The 20,402-nt window shown below is 42.7% G+C and overlaps 1 protein-coding gene across 1 annotated transcript in view; it reads left to right on the forward strand.

Annotated features, from left to right (window-relative positions):
* Positions 1 to 2,281: 2,281 nt before the first annotated feature.
* The window catches only part of TMEM131 (transmembrane protein 131), a 101,858-nt gene continuing 83,737 nt past the window's right edge, over positions 2,282 to 20,402 (forward strand). Inside the window, exon 1 of the mRNA XM_065677643.1 lies at positions 2,282 to 2,473. Coding sequence (XP_065533715.1) covers positions 2,317 to 2,473 — 157 coding nt within the window. The 5' untranslated portion in view covers positions 2,282 to 2,316. The remainder of the gene's footprint in view (positions 2,474 to 20,402) is intronic.

Here is a 20,402-nt window from a genome sequence, read left to right on the forward strand (position 1 = left end):
TAATGCTGTAAGGTTTAAGAATCATACATCCCATAATGGTAGGACTCACAGTTGTTCTCTCATTTATATCATGGCGGGGTTTTTTTAATAGCACAGTTGGCATTTCCATTTTTACTCTAAGGCAGATTTTGCCATCCTTACATCTTAGTTTCATTAGAGTTCCCATTCATTTTAGTGGGTAGGATGCTCTACAGCATGAATTACAGCAAGAAAGTCTGGCTGCTCAGTTGTGCAACTCTGCATTTGAAATACAATAAACAGAAAAGAGCTGACTCCTTTTCCAGAAAAATAGTGTGTGTACAGCAGTAGTCTAGTGAAGAAGGCAAAATCGGACTGTTACAGGGCCCACCATAATAAATAAGCAGCACTAGCAGCTGTTTGTCTTTCTTAGTTCTTTACTTAGATTTGATTGTGCTCTTTGATGTACATGTCTATCCCCCACAGAAGTCAAGATGTGAGCTCCTGCTCACAGCAGTGATTGGGCTTTGTGTTTACTGTGGTTTGGGTGGTTCCAAGAACTGTGAACAGAGACTCATGTGCCTAAATCACCAATTCATATATACCCTTTTTCAATGCAGTGGTCAAAAGATTATGCAAGTTTGAAAGATTAGTAAGAAGCCTTTAATGTGATTCTTCATACGTTTTCTGGAAACGATCACTGTTGCTGAGGAAGACTTTGACCTAACATTTCTCACTTTCTATTTTCCCCTTTAATATAAACTTAGTTGGTGCTGTGACCATAGTTCAACAATACAACAGTATCCAGAATTTCAAGGTGTCCTTAGGGCATTCTGAAAATAAAGAACAGTGTATGTTATGACTGTGTAAGAGCCATAATAAATGTTACTATTTTTAGGTAGGCTGTGCATTAGTCAGTCCCTTAGAGACTTAGGATCTATTACACTATCCCAATCTATTACACTGTTGTGACAGCTGAAATTCCACCACGTGTTCAAGCACTTCAAACCTAACGTGTTGATCATGTACGGAAACAAATGACTAAGGAACAGAGCATGGGTGCAAAAAGCTTTTTACTCTTAGAAGCTAAGCCAGTTCAACAGTACTATCTGTACTGTAGACTTCTCTGCCACTTTATCTGAGATGACTTTAGCAGTTATCAACCCCAATCTCAGACAGATGATATTCAGACCAAGCTGCGGCTGTGCTTCACATCTCTTTATCAGCAGCAAAGCCACACTGCATGCCTGGCATCACAGCTCCTTTCAGGACTGGAAAAACATGGCCATTTGCCAGCACACCCACTTGACAGGCATCAACCTCCTACTTGTAACAACATGCCTTCCTCCCCATTGCAAATTCATTTCACGCATTTCACAAACACCCTATGGTCACTCGTGTCAGAAACAGTGTCAGGTACAAATCTTTCCTCAACAGCGGCCGCCATGTGGTATAACACCTTGCTCTAGCAGAGGGCCTCACACTACACCTCAGGCGCACAATACCTCCCTGTCCTCTGACTTCTATTGCCGGCGAGGGTGATGTGCAGACGGGCCCGGCCCGGCCCAGCCCAGCGGATTCCCACACTGGGACAGCTATTGACATAGGGGCCCCTCAACATCCCGGGCCTCCAGAGGCGTGGTTGGGAAGCTAAGACATGGAACAGGACATAAACACCACACAGAAACGTCCCCGCCGAGAGGCCGTTGCCCCCGTGCTCGCCAGCGAGGCCGCAGGACGCAGCACACAGCCCAGGAAAAACTGGCCTCCCTCCGCCACAGCCCTGCATTCAGCCACCATCCTGCCGCCATCTTGGATGTGGGCAGGACTAGCCCCGCTACTCCCTGTAAGGAAACAATACAGCGACACCCCCACCCTTCGAAAGGCAGGGTGAAGAGATTACTGAGGAGGCGCAATGGCCCGTCCATGAACAGCCAGCACCTACAGGAGACCTAACGTTACATCAGAAAATAAAACCGAATAAAAACCCCAAACACGCCCCTGCCCGAAGTCCCTACCACAGACGGGGAAAGCCGGCGGCTTGCCCGCACTTAAAATGGCACTTGCTTCCGCCGTCGCCTGGAAGCCCCGCCCCAGGCAGCAAGGTACGCGCCTGTGCGTGCGTGCGTGTGTGCGTGCGTGCGTGCGCGCACCCCTGCGGAATGCCCCCCCCCCGCTCCGCCCCGTGACACACGCGTCCGGGACGCAGCGCGCGGCGGGGTGCCCGCCCCCCCCCCCCCCCCCCCCCCCCGCCTTCCATCTACCCCGGGCCCCGCCCCGCCCCGCCCCGAGCTCCTCCGCTCGCGCGCCGCGGCCCGGCCGGAGACACGGCGGACCCGCACCGGCTGCGGCAGTGCGATGACGGCGCGGCGGGAGGCGGCGGCGGGCCCCGGTTCTCCCGGCTGCCCCGGCTCCCCCTTCCCTCGCGCCGGCAGCCGGGCGGCTGCCTGGCGGGTCGCGGCGCTGCGCCTGGCCCTGGCGGTGCTTCTCCACACGGCCCGGGCCGAGAAGGAAGGTGAGACCCAGATTTCTTTTCCTTTATGTGCTTCCTCCAGCGGCTGCTGTGGAGCCGTTGGCGGCTGCGGCTCTGGGGAGGGGACGACGCGGGCGCGTGTCTGGGTTGGGGGGGGGCGGCTGGTGGGGCGAGCGGCCTCTTCGCCCCTTACCCCTCGGCGGAGCCGCCGGGTGCTGCAGCCGCCGACCGTGCGCTCCCGTGTTCCTCCGTCGTCCCCGTCCCCTTCTTCCCGGCCGCGGCTGCCGGGGCGCGCCGGCGGGTCTGTGTGTGTGGTGGTGAAAGAGGGGGGGGTTGCTGACTCTGGTGAGCTCGATGGGGTTCTTGCTCCCTGACAGCGGTGGAGATGGAGCTGAAGCTGCCCTTTAAAAAGGAGAGAGAGGGAAGAAAGGGGAGGGAGAAAGAAAAAAAGCAAGCGCTTTCTCGCGTTGAGCTGGTTTCCCTGCGGCAAGCTTCCAGCAGGAGAGCGAGCCAAGGCAAACAGGCGGGCAGACCTGGCTGAGAAAGGGCAGAAATGCAGGCTCGGAAGTAACAGCGGGACCCCTTTCGCCTCCCCGAACTTCTGACAGGTGTTTGACGCCTGCCCCAGGCCGGCGGCGTTTTCCCCAAACTCTAGTGAAAGTCGGACGGGGACTTCTTAACTTGCAGCGTCTTTGATTTTGGCACATTGTCTTTTCATTGTGGTTTAACTAGGCAAAAAGAGCCCCGAGCGAAACACCTAAGCATATTCCGTACCATTGCTGAGACCGGCATTAAAGCATTTCCAAGGTGCAGGCTCCTGGTCTACTTAAAGCTGTGGCAGTGTTTGAAAAGCAGCAGATAAATGTAATGTATTGCAGAAGTAGGTGAAACAGATCTACCTTGTCTGACACGAGGATTTGCTTTTCGAGCAAGTTGCTGCACTGGAGGACAGTGTACTGGAAGGCGCCTGAAGTGTATCAGGGCAGATGAGGTCTGAGGGGATGAATAGAAAAGAATAAGAAGGGTATGAAGTAACAGTTTAGTGAGTTTAGTTTAGTTAATTATGTTTCAAGACCAAACTTGAGGGAAGAAATGCATCCTAGCAGTGCATGTATAAGAATAAATGTAGGTACACCCTTCATTTTTTAATGAAGTGCTCAACTTGTGTAATTTTCCAGTAATTCGTTTTTACAAATATGATGATGCTGATATTAAGATGGTAAAAAAAAACCATTTTGTATCACAGCCACTCTTTTTTTATTTTTCTTCAGAAAATGTGACATTTAGAAAACAGTGTGAAGAAGATACAGTATCCTTAGTGAGGAGAATTTGTAAGTCTGGCAGCTCAGACTATACTGTCGTGAGGTGCTAGAAGTGCAAATGCTTCAGAAATACCTGTTTTTGATTCTGGTTTTCATAGCATTTTTACAGGTAGTAGCTTGTATGACTTTGTAAGCTTTATCAGTGATGTCATATACCGGTATGATGGAGTTGATTCATGCCCTAAAACTTGTGGCAGCTGGGGCCATGGCCTGGCTTTGTTAATTTGTGAAGGAGGTACTGTTTTTCTCTATGGGCTTCCTTGGCACTCATAAATAAATGAAGGCAGGTTTAGATTCACAGAGTTTGAATGGATGCGATTAAGTCCTTCAAAAAAATGGACTAGCTTGTACTGATAACCATTTCCTTCAATTGATACAGTCTAATATTTAAAACTTATCCTAGCAGCACTTTTGTCATTTTCAAAAAGTGCATTCAATTTGAATATATATATATATTTTTTTTTTTTTTCCTTTTCTGATTTCCGACACTTGTTTTTCTTCCCAGGATTTCTGCTGCTTGAGTGTAGTCTACAAGTGGTGCATTTAAGCTCACTAAGTCTTGGTTTGGTGGTTTGGGGTTTTGTTGGTTTAGATATATATTTTTTTTTTTAATTTGCTTGTGGGTTTTTTTGGTGGTTTTGGTTTTGATTTTTTTCTTTTTTTTTGGGGGGGGGAGGGGGATGGTGGTAGTTTAATCTGATATGAACTCCTTAGAATTCCTTCATGATGCTGCATTTGTGGGTCACACTTTGGGAACTGTTGTCTTGGAGCCTTTTTTTTGCTGAGTGGAATGCCTGTTGATACTCTGGGTGAAAGAACAGAAAGCAAGACAAAGTCAAAGTGACTTGTGAGATCCACTCCCACTGATCTTAAACTGCAGTCTAAGGGGCAGTAACTGAGCATAGGAAAAGATGGACCAGCTTGGCCAGTGGTCCTTTAGGCCAAGGTAGGAGCTCAAAATGAAGGAGGGAAGGGTGCTTCAGGCTTTGTCCTTCAGTACCTTAGCCTTCTGCTGGGTTGTGTCAATTTAAACATGGTAAAACAGAGTTTAAAAAGAAAAAGCTGGAAGTAAGGAAATAGCTAGGAATATCCTTTACGTCTCCCAAATGTGGGCATACATGTTTCACTGCAGCTGCAGGAAGGAAGCTGTGGAGAGAAATTGGTTGTGCATTCTTCTTGCTCCTGTGCTGTTTCTACACTGCTTAGAGAAAGGTGACTGTAGTAAGACAAAGCTTAGTATATATTCCAGAGAAGTTGTTAAAAGAGAAATTATAGAAGCGACAGAGGAATATATCAAAATATTGCAAAATAAAGTGAAAAATGAAGGTGGAAGACACTCTTTTCCTCTTACGTTGCATGTACATGAGCGACACTGGGGAGAGATGGAGCTGGTGCATGAAAGAGTATGCTGGCTTCATGCTTCTATGGAGAAGGAGCAGCAAGCAGTTCTTCATGGAGCTGTCATGAGCAGGAAGAAAATTGATGCTGGAATATTCCCAGATTGACATGATTGCTTCTAGTCCCCAATCTGAATTAAGGAGTTTGAGGGTGAAATTACAACATAAACAGCTTTGCCATTTATCTAACAACAAAAAGCAAAACTGAAATCCTTTGCATAGACAAACTGTAAATCAGACTCACAGGGAACAGTGATACTGCTGTACACTCTCTGTGATGGAGAAATAGAACTTGTGGGAAGTGTCTGGTATCTGAACGAATATGAGAGCAGAGAAAACTGCATGTGGACCAGCCAAAACCCATCAGTCTCAGACTAAACACTGATATGTGACTTTTTCTCCATTTTTTTTTTCTTTCTGTCTAGCTGTGTCCTCAGTGCCCATGTATTGCTGAGGACTGAATAAGACTGAGGAGGTTGTAAAATGTTTTGTTTGTTTCACTTAGGAAATCTGTGAACCCATAGCAAAAGAATGACATGGCAGGGGAAAGAAGTCTGCATTCAGTCTCAGAGTCACTTGTCATTTAGGAGGGGCAAAAATAATGTAAGGGTTTCTTTTGCAAATACATATGATTTTCAGGCTTTTTGTAGGCTCATAATTTCCTAGTGTAATTATCATGTTCTATATTGCCCCATGGATTGAGGACAACTTTCAGTTTATATTTGGGGGGGGGGTGGTTTTTGTTGTGGGTTTTGTTTTTCTTTGGGTTTTTTTTTATTTTTTATTTTTTTGGGGGGTCTTAGGACACAACAGCGTTTTGGGTTTCAGGAAGCTGTAGTAATCCCATAAACGCTGTGGTAAAATGCTTTGAAGACAGATGTCTAACATCAGCATTTTTTTTACCTGAGAGCTGTTTTGTGGTTGTTCCTGTATTTATATTAATTTATGTGTTTTAAAAGTCTTAATTTTATACAACAAAAATTTACTTTTCTTTAAAATCACTTTTTATTTGGCCAGCTGACTGCAGGCCTCTTGGGACTATGTTGGTAGTTCTCTTATCTACCCACCTGCTCACAAAATTGGTGCAATTAGAACAAGGTTGATATCTAGTCTAGGTTCAATCCCTAACTATAACTTTTGCAGTAATGTCTTAGTGCTGGATCTGTGGAAAAAATGCTATTTAAACATTTAAGATCTGATATAAGATAGGTCAGTGAAAATGCAAAATTATTTCTTTTTTCTAAAGCTTGACATGTTCTCTGCTAATATGGTAGAAACTGAGATAGTGTAAATGATAGGTAAAATAATCATGGAGTTGAAGTGAGGTGTCATTAAAGCAGTGCATTGGGGTGCTGGAGTCCTGGTTCCAGTTTTGTCATTCTGTCTTAGACAAGTATCTTTTCCTTTTGACTTTTTACCAGTATCTAAAATGTCAATCCAGGATATTTCATAAGAGTATCAAAAGTAGACTAATACTGTAAGGTGATGTGGAAGGTGAGGCTTATGTCTCAAATAATATAAAATAATCTCTTTACGTATGCTGCTTGTTTGTCATATCCTGCTGTCAGAACTAACAGATAGCATGCTACCCTTTATTTTAATGTTAATGTTTTAACCCTGACTTAAAGATTCCAGAAAGAATGACCTCAATAGAACTAAAAACACTCTAGCAGCTGAAGTAGCACATCAAAATTATGAACAGTGTGAGGAAAACAGCAAGAATAAAAATTGACCATGCTATCTCACTGTCATTTTGAAACTTAAGTATGGAAGAGCTGATTAGATTTGTACTATGTCTTTGCTCTTGTGAATGATAAATATTAACAGTGTGCTTGGATTGAAAGGTCTCATACTTGTCTGCAGAATCTTTGGGCTAAATTAAATGTAAGGAAAAATGATAATGCAATGGACAGAAAGTTGAGACCCCATGTTCTCTATGGGCTTCTGTGTAATGCTGAAGTGGTTGCTCTTCCCCTCTGCATCTCTTTCTCCCTCACTGGCATCCAGTTATATTGCATGCGTCAGGCAGACTGAGGTACCCTCACCTACCTGAGCTTTATTGAAGGACAGTGTGCTTCAGTTCAGGGCCTTGGATTGTAAACTCTTGAAGCAACTTGTTATGTATTTGTATAGTACCTAACATGACAAAGCTTCTCCAAAGCTTGCAGAAGTCTATAGGCATTGTTTTATTTAAAACTTTCAGGTGTGATTTTTGTGTTTGATTGACAGTATTGCAGTAGGGGTTACTTTGAGTCATTTGGATACATTTGTGCATGCTCAGATTTCAGCTGTTTGCAGTAAAGCTCGGGCATTTGCTGTGTGTCATGTCACTTTATTTCAAAAACTGCTCCATTTTGCTCTGATTAAAGCCATCCGTGTTATGATTCCATGGTGTAATTTACTAAGTTTGTAACTATAAAGAATCTTTCAAATTGTAAATCTGGTAAGTCACCTGGGAGTTCATCAGTGAATGGTGGATGTTGTGGTTCAGCAGTAAAAGTTGTGTGACTGAAGCAGAGGCTACAACGGGTTTGGTTTGTTCCTATGTTTGTGGGTTTGGCAAGAAGAAAAGTCAGTAAAGATCTGCTTTTTTCTCTGGCTAGCGACTGCTGTCCAGTGTGGTGTGTCTTTGTCAGTCTACAGCATGAACTTACAAGGGTGTAGCACAAGCTGTGAGAAGTCGTCTTTTTTTTTTTTTTTTATCCCTAAAAGACAGCATTTGAAGTAGATCTGCACTCTTCATGGGAATAAGTGGGGGTATTCAGAACTAGACTGGGTAATACCTTGAGCAGCCTGCTCTGAATGGACCCACTCTGACCAGGCGGCTGGGTTGGAGGCCTCTGGGGTCACTTCCAGCCTGTGTTATCTTGCAGTTAACAAAAGGCGAGCACACTGCATGCTTTGTAATAAACAGAAGCAGCTACCTGTGGTAGTTGCCAAATTTGTGACTATTTGAGTTTAAACTACAGTTATCTTAAAAAAATTGTTTATGCTTTTTTCTAAAAGTTTGTGTAAGTATTACAGCATTTTTAATTATTCATACCCAGATAGGGAATGCAGAATTTCTTCTTGCATGGGGAGTATATTAGCACGTTGCTGGAATGGCCTTTATTTTGTGATTGACTTGTTTGGCATTAGTAATGGAGCTTGTTAATTTGGAAATAGGAACATAGTTCAACTTAGTTTGCTCACTGCCACCCACCTTTCTTATGTGGAGGAATTGTTAACAAACAGTCCAAATATGGAGGCAGTAATTCTTGCCACCAACTTCCCTTTTTCTGTTTCGTAAAGCTTGTAAACTGAATATGTAGATGCCTGATTTAGGAAACCAAAGGAACTAATGACCGTGAGAGTTAAAGTTATCTTTCTAGTCGTAAATACAGGCAAAGAATAATCCTGTCAGATATGGGTTTGTTAGAGGCAGTTGGTAAAATTTTAACAAGTGATGCAGGAATGTTGGCTACTTCTGTTTTCTGAACTGTCTACGTGGAATAATCAGTGATTTACTGGGTGTAGCAAGAAGGATGTGATGCATCATCTGCACTGAACACTATAAATCTGGTTCAGAAATTTTCTGATAAGTTGGCTTGGATAACTTGTATTCTGGAATATAAAAAAGGCTAAAGCAGGATTGTGTGCACTTGGATGCTCCCTTTCTTTTTAAAAGCCTTGGATGTAATGGCAAAACAGCAAAGAGGTGAAGGATTGCAGTGTAATTCCACTGTCTGAAAAGGAGACACCCCCCCTTCACCCCCCCCCCCCCCCAGTTTGAGATTTTCCTGCTACTTACCAGCTCTGTTTTCTCACTAAGACTATCATAAAGGGATTTTCATACCTCTCCTCCTACTGCCTGGCATGCATAGCAGTAGAGATCGATTTGAGAACAACTGGAGTTGTACTGTAGTTACTGAGCTGCCTTGAGGAATACCTGAATAAAATTTAATGTAAGGAGGTGTACAGGAAGTGAAACTATGTACCTAACAGCTCCTTCTGTTTGTGTGCTGTAGAAAGTTACAACATGTTATCCAATAGAACTGCTTAACTGACTAGTACAACATGCCTGGGCTTTAAAAGTGATTTAATCAGTGCATCCATTAACTAGTCTTCATAAAGCGATCCATATTAACAGTGATGTTTTAAGACAACTCTGAGGTTTTTTTTCAGTTCAACATCTTGATCTATGTTGGAGTGTACAATTTGTGCATAATAGAATATACACAGACTGTTAAAAGTTAAACTTAAAAAAATCCTGAAGAACCCTTGGTTATAGGTTTTTTTTTTTTTAATTATTTAAATTGGGGGTACAGCTAACAGATTAAATCACCATTTGAGGGAATGATAGGATAGGAGACAAAGTTGTAGACAAGCATGGGACTGACTTAAACTCTTGCTTTCGCTAAACCTCTTATATACCCACTTTTTATCAATTTGACTTTCTAGATCTATAGATCTGAAATAGAATGGGGGCCTTGTAGAGGAGGGTAGTAGTGAAAAAAAAAAAAGACTGAGAAAAGGTCTCAGAGAAGGTTTTTAAAGAGGCAATTTTAGCTTTTGAAAATGGAAAACTTTGTTTCCTTACAGGCATACTCTGTTGGAAACATCTCAAGGTGGTTTCCTCAGTGTGAAATTGGATGGCTTCAGCATAGTTTGATGTGACTAGCTTAGGAAACTTATTTTGTAGTGGATAAGCTGCAGACTTAAAATGTCTGGCTCGGATTGAAGATGATGGAAGATACTGGTATGGAGATAAAGAAATAAGCTATTTTTTGTGACATCTGCTTCCACTAAGGGATTTTTGGGTCCCCCATTTGAGATGTTGATATGTTAAGTGAATTTAAAAACTGGTTATCTGAAGCTTGTTAATAAATCTGAAATTATCTAGCAATATAGAAAAAGTCTCAATGAATCAGTGATTTACACCAAAATTCTGTACAAACATTTGCCAGTGGAGTTTATAGGTAATGATAGAAGCTATTGAGGCAACTAGATAAACTGCAGTGTGTTTGGGTTTGGATTATTCCCAGCAGTGGTTCGTGCTCTGCCTTGGAGGCTGGTTACAAGGAGTTCCTCCTGGCTCTATTCTGGGACCTGTCCTGCTTAATATCTTTGTCACTGATCTGGAGTTGGAGTATACCAAATGTGGAGTGCAGTCAGTATGCTCAAGGGCAGGGCTGCATTTCAGAGACATCTAAGCAAGACAGAGGAATGACCTGGCAGGACGTTCATGAAATCCGAAAAGGATAAATGAAAAGTACTTCATGTGGGACAGAATAACCACTTGTGGGGAATACAAGCTGGAAATGCTGTACCTGAGTCAGCAATATACCCGTGTTGTGTACAGGAGTGTAGCCACTAGACTGAACAAAGTGATTATTCCTGTTTACTCAGCACTTAAGAGACCACACCTAAACCACTGCATCCAGTTTTGCTCTCCACCATCCCTCTGGAAGGCTGCAAAGATGGTCTGTGGGCACATGACCTATGAAGAGAGGATGAGGGATCCAAAGCTGCATGGAGATGAACCTTTGAAGGTAACTTGTGGCAGCTTGCCAATATTGCAGTAGACATTAGGAAGAAAATGGACTCCTCAGATGCATGGTAGGATCCTGAGAGACAGTGGTCAAAGTAAAACAGGGAAAGTTTGTTTTGTACCCGGGAGATGCTGGTGTGCGATGATCTGAATAAGAAAGGCACTCAGACAATATAAAATATCATTGAAAATGCAGTTTATCAGAGCTAACACTGTAAAGAGAAAATAGTATAATCTTACATCTGTTTTGATGCTGGGAATCCTGAGCTGTGCTGCATCAAACAAGTCCGGTGCAACATGCAGACCCTGTCCATGGAAAGGGTTATCCCGTGTTGGTCCTTTGTTGGATTCTTGTTGGAACTGTTTGGAGCTCTTGTTGGATTTCCTTACAAGAAAACAACTTAATTTCTACTGTCAAGCAGAAAGCATGCTCACATGAGAACTTCTAGCTTCACTTCTAGATAAAGGCAGGGCCACCCAGGTGGCATAATTGCTGGCACTAAGTGGGAGCTGCCTGCAGGCTCCTCTATTACAGTGAGCTGGCTGAGCTCATCCTGCAGCCAGGGGGTATATGGCAGCACAGCACAGTCCTGAAAGCCAGCCCGTACATGCAGCACAGGCATAGGCCTACTCAGGTTTCCTCTTGTGTGAATCACTGACTCCTTGATGTATTACCACCTTCCAGTCAGGATCTCTACGGTGTTCTGGCTTGATATAGAGAGACTGTATTTCATGATGAGGATAGGCAGGCATTGAAACTGGTTTCCTGGAGAGACTGTGGAATCTCTGACCTTGGAGGTTTTCAAGACCCAGCTAAACAGAAGCCTAAGCAATGTTGTCCAAATTCAGCTTTCACTGTGCTTCAGCACAAGGTTGAGCTAGATGACATCTTAAGGTCCATTCCACCCTGAATTGCTCCATCTCTCTGTTTTGGGTCTCTTCATTGCAACTGATGGGAATATCCATAAGGCAGGAAAATTCTGGGTTCTATGAATTAGTTCTATGGTGGTAGATAGAATTTAGACAGAAGTGGAGTTGGAATTGGATCCAGAAAGTTTAACATGTTGCATCACTAAAGAAATATGATTGTAGAATAATAAAAAGACCCTGTTGGCCATTCTTTGTTTCTATAATCATGCATCACATAGGCTTTATTTGTCCCCAAGTTTCCATTCTTTCTCTTGAAAAACTTGTTAAAAGAGGAATATTTGTATACCATATTTCACACAAAGCATAATATACCCATTAGTTTCCAACTTTTCTGGCTGCTGGTAATACGACAATAAATTGGATTGTGGTTGACACGTTAATATACAAGATGTATTAAAGTAATACTAAAAAATCTGTGCAAGTGGTATAGCTGCGGAGATATTGAGAGATCTGGATACTGAAGGTTGCCAAGTTTGGCTGTTCCTTTCTTGCAGCAGGGGGGCATGGAGTACTTGGTCCTTACTACAAACCATTTCTGTCTTGTATATGTGGTTTGGTGTTTTGAATCTCTGTGTATTCCAGTCTGTGAAGCCAGCGGTGGACAGTCTTGAGGTACCAGAAATGACCATTATCTAGTGACAGCTTTGCCCCCAGCCATCCCGCTACTTTACTCAGTGATAGCAACGAGACTCCTCTTGCCTGCTAAGTTGTTTCTCCTATATATTAAATGGAAGGTGTGCATGGGGAACTTTTGTATTATGATATATCTGCTTTTATATTATTATATACTTCCATGTAGCTTAACTAGATCATGATCTGCCCAAATAGCTTTGGCTAAACTGTATCTTCCAAAATAATTAAAAGATGAATAAATGCCTTGTTTGGAGGGAAACCTGATTATATCTGATGCTGAAGGAGAGATGGTTGTCATTGACAGAGATGGAATCTAAACGGGTGAAGTCACTGTGCCTATTAGTACTGCTGAATGTCGTTATCTGATGGAGAGAAGACTGAAACAAACTTCCTGTTTATCAGGGAAAATTTCATCAGATTTCCAATACTTGATGACTCCCATGAGTTCTTGTTTTGATTAAATTGAATTAAAAATATTTATTTACTATTATTTAATTGTGCTTTTAAAGTACCTGTATTGGGGAAAAAAACATTCTAATGCTGAATGGCCATTTTATCTATCAAAAGTATGCATTTTTAGGTTGAGACTTGGTGCTAGGCATATCAAAGTAGAAATGAGAGGTATTTTTGAGTGAAGATAATTGACTATTACCTTAGTTGAGGGGCAGTTTAGTGGGATTGCAGTCTTTGAAGGAGAATTAGGTATCTGTCAAAAGCATATTCTGTAAATAAGCCTAGGATCTGGGATCTGTGTTGTGCAGGGTTTTAACCTAGGTCATCATAGTAGCTTCTGAAAGTCTGAGCAGGAGAGGTTATTTACTTGAGGGGTAACTGCTTCCAAGGTATTTTGGGTAGCTGAGTTGAATTTCTGCAGTTGTGGGGGTCTATTACAGACCTCCTGATCAGGACGAAGGAGTTGATGAGGCTTTCTACAGGCAACTGGAAGTAGCCTCGCGACTACATGCCTTAGTCGTCGTGGGGGACTTTAATTACCCCGATATTTGCTGGAAGACTCACACAGCCAGTCATTCACAGTCTAGGAGGTTCCTCGAGTGCATTGATGATAATTTCTTAATGCAAATGGTGGATGTACCAACTAGGGGAGCAGCGCTGCTAGATTTAGTACTCGCCAACAAGGAGGGTTTGGTCGAAGTGGTGACGGTCAATGGCAGCCTTGGCTGCAGTGACCATGAGATGGTGGAGTTTAGGATCCTGTGTGGGAGGAATAGAATACCTAGCAAAGCCACAGTTCTGGATTTCCGAAGGGCCAACTTTGGCCTCTTCAGTCAACTGCTAAGGGAAGTCTCATGGGAAAGTGTACTAGGCGGTAAAGGGGCTCAAGATAGTTGGTTAGCATTCAAGGACCGCTTCTTCCAAGCTCAGGATCGGAGCGTCCCAATAAGTAGGAAGTCAAGTAAGGGATCTAGGAGACCGGCGTGGTTAAACAAGGAGCTGCTGGGCAAACTCAAGTGGAAAAGGAGAATCTATGGATTATGGAAGGAGGGGCTGGCCGCTTGGGAGGAATATAGGACAGTTGTTAGAGGATGTAGGGAGGCAATTAGGACAGCTAAGGCCTCCTTGGAACTCAATCTTGCTAGTCGGGTTAAAGACAATAGAAAGGGCTTCTTCAAATACATAGCAAATAAAACTAACACAAGAGGCAATATAGGCCCACTGCTGAACGAAGTGGGTACCCTGGAGACAGAGGATATAAAGAAGGCAGAGGTGCTGAATGCCTTCTTTGCCTCTGTCTTTACTCCTGCAGACTCTCCCCGAGGGCCCCGGATTTCTATAGCCCCAGAAGGAGTCAGGACAAAGGAGGAGTTTGCTTTGGTAGATGAGGATTGGGTTAGGGATCAGCTATGCAATCTGGACATCTGTAAATCGATGGGTCCGGATGGAATGCACCCACGGGTGCTGAGGGAGCTGGCGGAGGTCATTGCTAGGCCACTTTCCATCATCTTTGGTAAGTCGTGGGAAACGGGCGAGGTGCCTGAGGATTGGCGGATGGCAAAGGTCACACCAATCTATAAGAAGGGCAAGAAGGAGGACCCGGGTAATTATAGACCGGTCAGCCTTACCTCCATCCCTGGAAAGGTGATGGAACAACTTATTCTTGACTCCATCACTAGGCATATCAAGGATGAGGGGGTCATTAAGAACAGCCAACATGGTTTTATGAGGGGGAAGTCATGTATGACCAACCTTATAGCCTTCTATGAGGAAGTGACTAGGTGGAGGGATGATGGTAGAGCGGTAGATGTAGTTTTTCTTGATTTCAGTAAGGCATTTGATACTGTCTCCCACAGCATCCTCATAGATAAGCTAAGGAAGTGTGGGCTTGACGATCAAGTAGTGAGGTGGATCGAGAACTGGTTGAAAGGAAGAAGGCAGAGAGTTGTGGTCAATGGCGCAGAATCTAGCTGGAGGTCTGTGACTAGTGGAGTTCCTCAGGGGTCGGTGCTGGGACCGGTGCTGTTTAATATTTTCATCAATGACCTGGATGAGGGAACTGAGTGCACCCTCAGCAAGTTTGCTGATGACACAAAACTGGGAGGAGTGGCTGACACACCAGAGGACTGTGCTGCCATTCAGCGAGACCTGGACAGGCTGGAGAGTTGGGCGGGGAGAAACTTGATGAAATTTAACAAGGGCAAGTGTAGAGTCTTGCATCTGGGGAAGAACAACCCCATGTACCAGTACAGGTTGGGGGTTGACCTGCTGGAAAGTAGTGAACGAGAAAGGGACCTGGGGGTCCTGGTGGATAGGAGGATGACCATGAGCCAGCAATGTGCTCTTGTGGCCAAGAAGGCAAATGGCATCTTAGGGTGCATTAGAAAGGGAGTGGTTAGTAGGTCAAGAGAGGTTCTCCTCCCCCTCTACTCAGCCTTGGTGAGGCCGCATCTGGAATATTGTGTCCAGTTCTGGGCCCCTCAATTCAAGAAGGACAGGGAATTGCTTGAAGGAGTCCAGCGCAGAGCCACAAAGATGATTAAGGGAGTGGAACATCTCCCTTATGAGGAGAGGCTGAGGGAGCTGGGTCTCTTTAGCTTGGAGAAGAGGAGACTGAGGGGTGACCTCATCAATGTTTACAAATATGTAAAGGGTAGGTGTCAGGAAGATGGAGCTAGGCTTTTTTCAGTGATATCCAGTGATAGGACAAGGGGCAATGGGTGTAAACTGGAGCATAGGAAGTTCCACGTTAACATCAGGAAGAACTTCTTTACTGTAAGAGTGACAGAGCACTGGAACAGGTTGCCCAGGGGGGTTGTGGAGTCTCCTACACTGGAGATATTCAAGGCCCGCCTGGACAAGTTCCTGTGTGATGTACTGTAGGTTACCCTGCTCTTGCAGGGGGGTTGGACTAGATGATCTTTTTAGGTCCCTTCCAACCCTTGGGATTCTGTGATTCTGTGATTCTGTGATTTCCATAGCCTACTAGCACCTTTAATTTATCATTAGCGTTTTCACATTTTCCCCCCAAAACTGGAATTCCCTGTTTTGTTTCATTCTTCTTGCTGTATATTTCATCTTCTTTCAAAACTTCCTGCAGTTGTTGTTCTCCACCCATTTGTTTTCTGGCCTTTATCAGACATCGCAGCTATTTTTTTCCTTCTGGTCTGTGTTCCCACATGGCAAATCAACAGACTGCTTTGCTAAACAATCAGTAAGTAGCATTACTGCTACATCATTAACATTAGGACTTTATCATTAGGCTATTCTACCTTTTGCTGATCTTCAGTTGTATTTATAGACTTTGTATAGTAGCTGATGAAGCATTATCTTGCTGCTCTTTTACTTGTCCTCCAGGCTTAATAGCTGTTTCCAGTGGCCACTTGAGTAACAATTGCTACATGAGCATAGAAAGGGTGGAGAAACTGTGCTCCTTCCTCCTAATGATTCTTCTCTACAGTTGTAATTTAGTCTTAACCGAGCTGAAAGTGTTATGCAGCAAAATCTAAATTAGTGTGTTGTCCAGGTTTCCTTGTTGTTCTAGAAATATATGCAGCTCTACGCTAATAAGTGAGTGAAAAAATGGGGGATTGGAGGAAGGGATGTTGAGGGCAGGGAAGAGGGCAGAACTCTTAACTCTCAGTAGGCCACTGTTTCTGTGTTATAACATTGGTGAAGACGAGTGATACAGAGAATCCTCTGTAGCAAGGTAGGAGTAAGGATCGAAAACTGATCAGTGTCCACAAAGCATAAGCTGTAGTTCTTTTTTGGTATTATTAATGCTGCCAGCAAGACATTTAGATATTGGAGGGTATGTCTGGTGGTGGTGTCTTCCTGTTCTGTGGGTTTTGTTGTTTTTTTGTTTGTTTGTTTGTTTTTTGGGTGTTTTGTTTTTTTTTTTTGAAACTCTGAAATCCCATCCTCCTTCTTCTTTTCTCAATGTAGAGAACAGTTGTTGCTCTCTGTGTAGGTTTGTTAAGATCATTAATCAGCCTGAACATACGTTTATTAAGTACGCCTTTGCACTGTGTTGGCACAATCCATTTTTTTGAGTAAGTGGGTTTTGTGGATCTTTCAATGGCTAATTTCAGAAGAGGGCAAGTTTGGAAGACTGACATTAATGATAATGGTTACAATTATTGTCCGCTAATGCCTCGTTCTCCTGAGGCTGCAGAATCTATGAACTGACTGTAATTTCCTGTAAACTACATATTGTTTCTGTATGCTGAAAAGGTTAGAATTCCAGTAAGACCATGTTATATGTGCTCACATCAATATGCAGTGCTACATAAGCAGTAAAACTTATGGGCACAATTAGAATTTCTAACCTAAAATTTGAGAACTGGAGTGTGATGAAGGCTTAGGAATAGTTTGGAGGGGCTGCCGCTTTGCCCCTCTCTCTTTGCAGGACAGGTCGTCTTGTTTAAGGCTAGTTCCAGTTAATTTTATGTCTGTACAAACTCAGTAACAACAAGCTTAGGGGTATAACCTAAGTTAGCATATTGAAAATCTGAAATATTTAAAATTGCCATCATAAGAAAGAATAAAAAGCCACACTTTGTGTGGCCCAAAGCCAGAAAGAAGGATGCTATTTGCAGATGTTGGGTTTCTCTTAAGTTCCTTTTACGTTTTTCCCTCTCTTTAAATGATTTATGGGAAATTTCAGTGAGTGTCAGAAATATTGTCCTCTTTGGCCAAGTTCTCCAGATGACAGAATTATTTCTCCTTGCTCTTTTTTTAAATTTTCTATTTTCATTTTTATTTAAAAATAAGTGTTCTTATTCATATTTCCTATGAAATCTTTGTGAAAAAACTAGAATTGGGTATTATTTTCTGAGCAGCGTTTTGGAGCCATCAATTAAATGTCTTTGGAGGAACAAATAAAATCATTAAAATGTTTTAAAGCACCAACTTCAAAGCAAATACTTTTAATAGGTATTTTAAAGCATTTAGCAGCTTTTAAAGTAGTTTTTGTTTTTATTTTAGTATTTTAATTTATTGTAATTTATTCTAAGTTTTAAAGTTTGATGATATTGCTGCCATCTGAAATAGACCATTTTGGTCAATGGCAGATAACCTTTTAAAATCTTATTACAAAAAAAAAGAAGAATAAAAATTGTGCTAGCTGAAGTGGATGAAAATTCAAATATCTGTAAGGTGGAAACACAGGCAGAGTACAGAACGAGCCTCTGAGATTAAAGGTATTTGAATAATATATGAGTCTGTTATCTGTCCATCTAAAATAATCAAAAGTAATTTTCTTAGAAAAACAAAAGCAGAATGCTAGGTGTAGTATGTGTTACTTTCAGTGAGGGTTTTTTTTTTTGTTTCTAGGTGTTCCTATAGTTCTGTTGCAGAGATGCATCTTTTACACAACACATGCAATCAGTGTAAACCTCATAAAAGAAACCTTCAAGCAGCTGCACCATCTTCTGGAGCATGAAACAAATACCTTGAGCCAGATACGTGAACTGATGTCTTCAGGATGGAGACCCACTTTTTTCCTTTCTCAGACTTAGTGGTAGCTTCATTGTCTGTTTAGGGCCTGTGTTTGAATCAGAATCGAGGTGTTACTTTCTGGTTTGCAGCTGCCTTTAAAGACTGAATTGATCATTGAATTCCTAAAAATCTACACCGAACTTAACTAAGGGTAAGAGGGATGAGTGGATGAACACAGTGTGACAGCTCTCCTTGCTAAGGAAGGGCCTTGCTGTCTAAAGAAGCTTGTCTTGTATGTAAAGTTAGAAATGACACAAGTAAGCTAGCAAAAGATTATATGCAGACTTACTTGGGTAACTGTATACACTCAAATTTGTGCTGTTGTGTGCAGTAAAATACAAATTATTTGACCTTTCCCCCCCACCACCACTATGGAATAGTGAGCTGTGTGCTCAGCTACTGTAATGCAAGTGATCTACTGTCTCTGTTTAGCTTGTAGTAACTTGGCTGTAGGTTGGAGCATATGAACTTATGTGGGTATGAGTTGTGCAAAGTCATAAAAGTATTTTTTTCACCATCAGGAGTACAAAATGAGGTTTTCAATGAGAAGTCTGTCTTTTTGTTATTTAATTTAATATATTGCTTTTAGCTTCATGTGGTGATTAAAGTGCATCTGGGAATGTTTTTATTTCATCTCTCTAATATGTAAACAGAAAATAAAAAATTCCAAGCTGGCTTTTTGAGAGATGGTAATTAGGGTTTTTATAAAGAAAAAGAATGAATATGTTTCCACGTAAAAAGACTTCAAAGTGAGTTATTTTTGCGTGTGATATTTACTTCTTGGTGTGTATTTACTGTCTTGGTTGTGATGGCTTTTCCTGTGGTCTGCTGGAAAAATTATCGATTTCCCTTCGTTACAGACTACTGGAAAAGAAACAACGGATTGGCTACATAAGTGCAAGAGGATTTGGCTGGAAAGGAGGCTGCTGGCTGGTGATTCTCAGAGCATCTTGCCTGAGATTCACTGGCTCATAAGAGAAAGATCTTTTACATTGCCAGTTACTTGTTGGAATGTAGGCAGAAATTCAGGTTGATAGCTACACTCACTTTTCCAACTCAAAGAATAGGGCTTTCTTTAAACAGCATTTATTGTGTTGAACACTGAACTGGGACAAAGAATCATAGAATGGTTTGGGTTGGAAAGGACCTTAAGGTCATCCAGTTCCAACCTCCCTGCTACAGGCAGGGACACCTTCTACTAGACCAGGTTGCTCAAAGCCCCATCCAACATGGCCTTGAACACTGCCATAGATGGGGCAGCCACAGCTTCTCTGGGCAACCTGTGCCAGTGCCTCGCAACCCTCGCAGTAAAGAACTTCTTCCTTATATCTAACCTAAATCTCCCCTGTTTGAGTTTAAACCAATTGCTCCTTGTTCTATCACTACAGTCGCTGGTGAAGAGTCCCTCTCCGGCATCCCTATAGGCCCCCTTCAGATACTGGAAGGCTGCTATGAGGTCTCCACGCAGCCTTCACTTCTCCAGGCTGAACAGCTCCAACTTTCTCAGCCTATCTTCATACGGGAGGTGCTCCAGACCCCTGATCATCCTCATGGCCCTCCTCTGGACTTGCTCCAACAGTTCCATGCCCTTCTTACGTTAGGGACACCAGAACTGCACGCAATACTCCAGGTGAGCTCTCAGGAGAGCAGAGTAGAGGGGCAGGATCACCTCCTTCGACCTGCTGGTCACGCTCCTTTTGATGCAGCCCAGGGTACGGTTGGCTTTCTGGGCTGCGAGTGTACACTGCCTGCTCATGTTTCTTTAGGCTCACCAGACTTTTGCGTTGTTGAAGCTGATAAAAAGGGTTGCTTGCATTACAGCATAATACTGTTTTTCCTTATCTGTGTGGTATTTATTTTTTTTTACAGTGCAATTTTTCTTTCATAATAATGTCGTTTTATCATTCTTCATCCACTTGCCTGTATTTCATATGCTTCTCAGTTTTCTGCTGCTCAGGAAAATTAAAATTGTGTGATTTTTTGTATGTGCGGTTAATTCATAGTCAAAGCTTTAGAACCAACTCGTCCAGTTTCAGTCGTGCTGTTTAACTGGTAGATGATGTTATAAAAGGTAGGGGAAAGCATTTAGAAATCTGTTGGCAATAATGACTAGATAGTACTGTTTCAGAAAGCTGTGGTTTGGGGGGTAGGGGTTATGGCCGCAGTGGTGGTTTTGGTTTTGTCATCTTTTGAAGAGTTTGGGAAAG

Source organism: Lathamus discolor, chromosome 4 (assembly GCF_037157495.1).
Source record: "Lathamus discolor isolate bLatDis1 chromosome 4, bLatDis1.hap1, whole genome shotgun sequence".
NCBI lineage: Eukaryota > Metazoa > Chordata > Aves > Psittaciformes > Psittacidae > Lathamus > Lathamus discolor.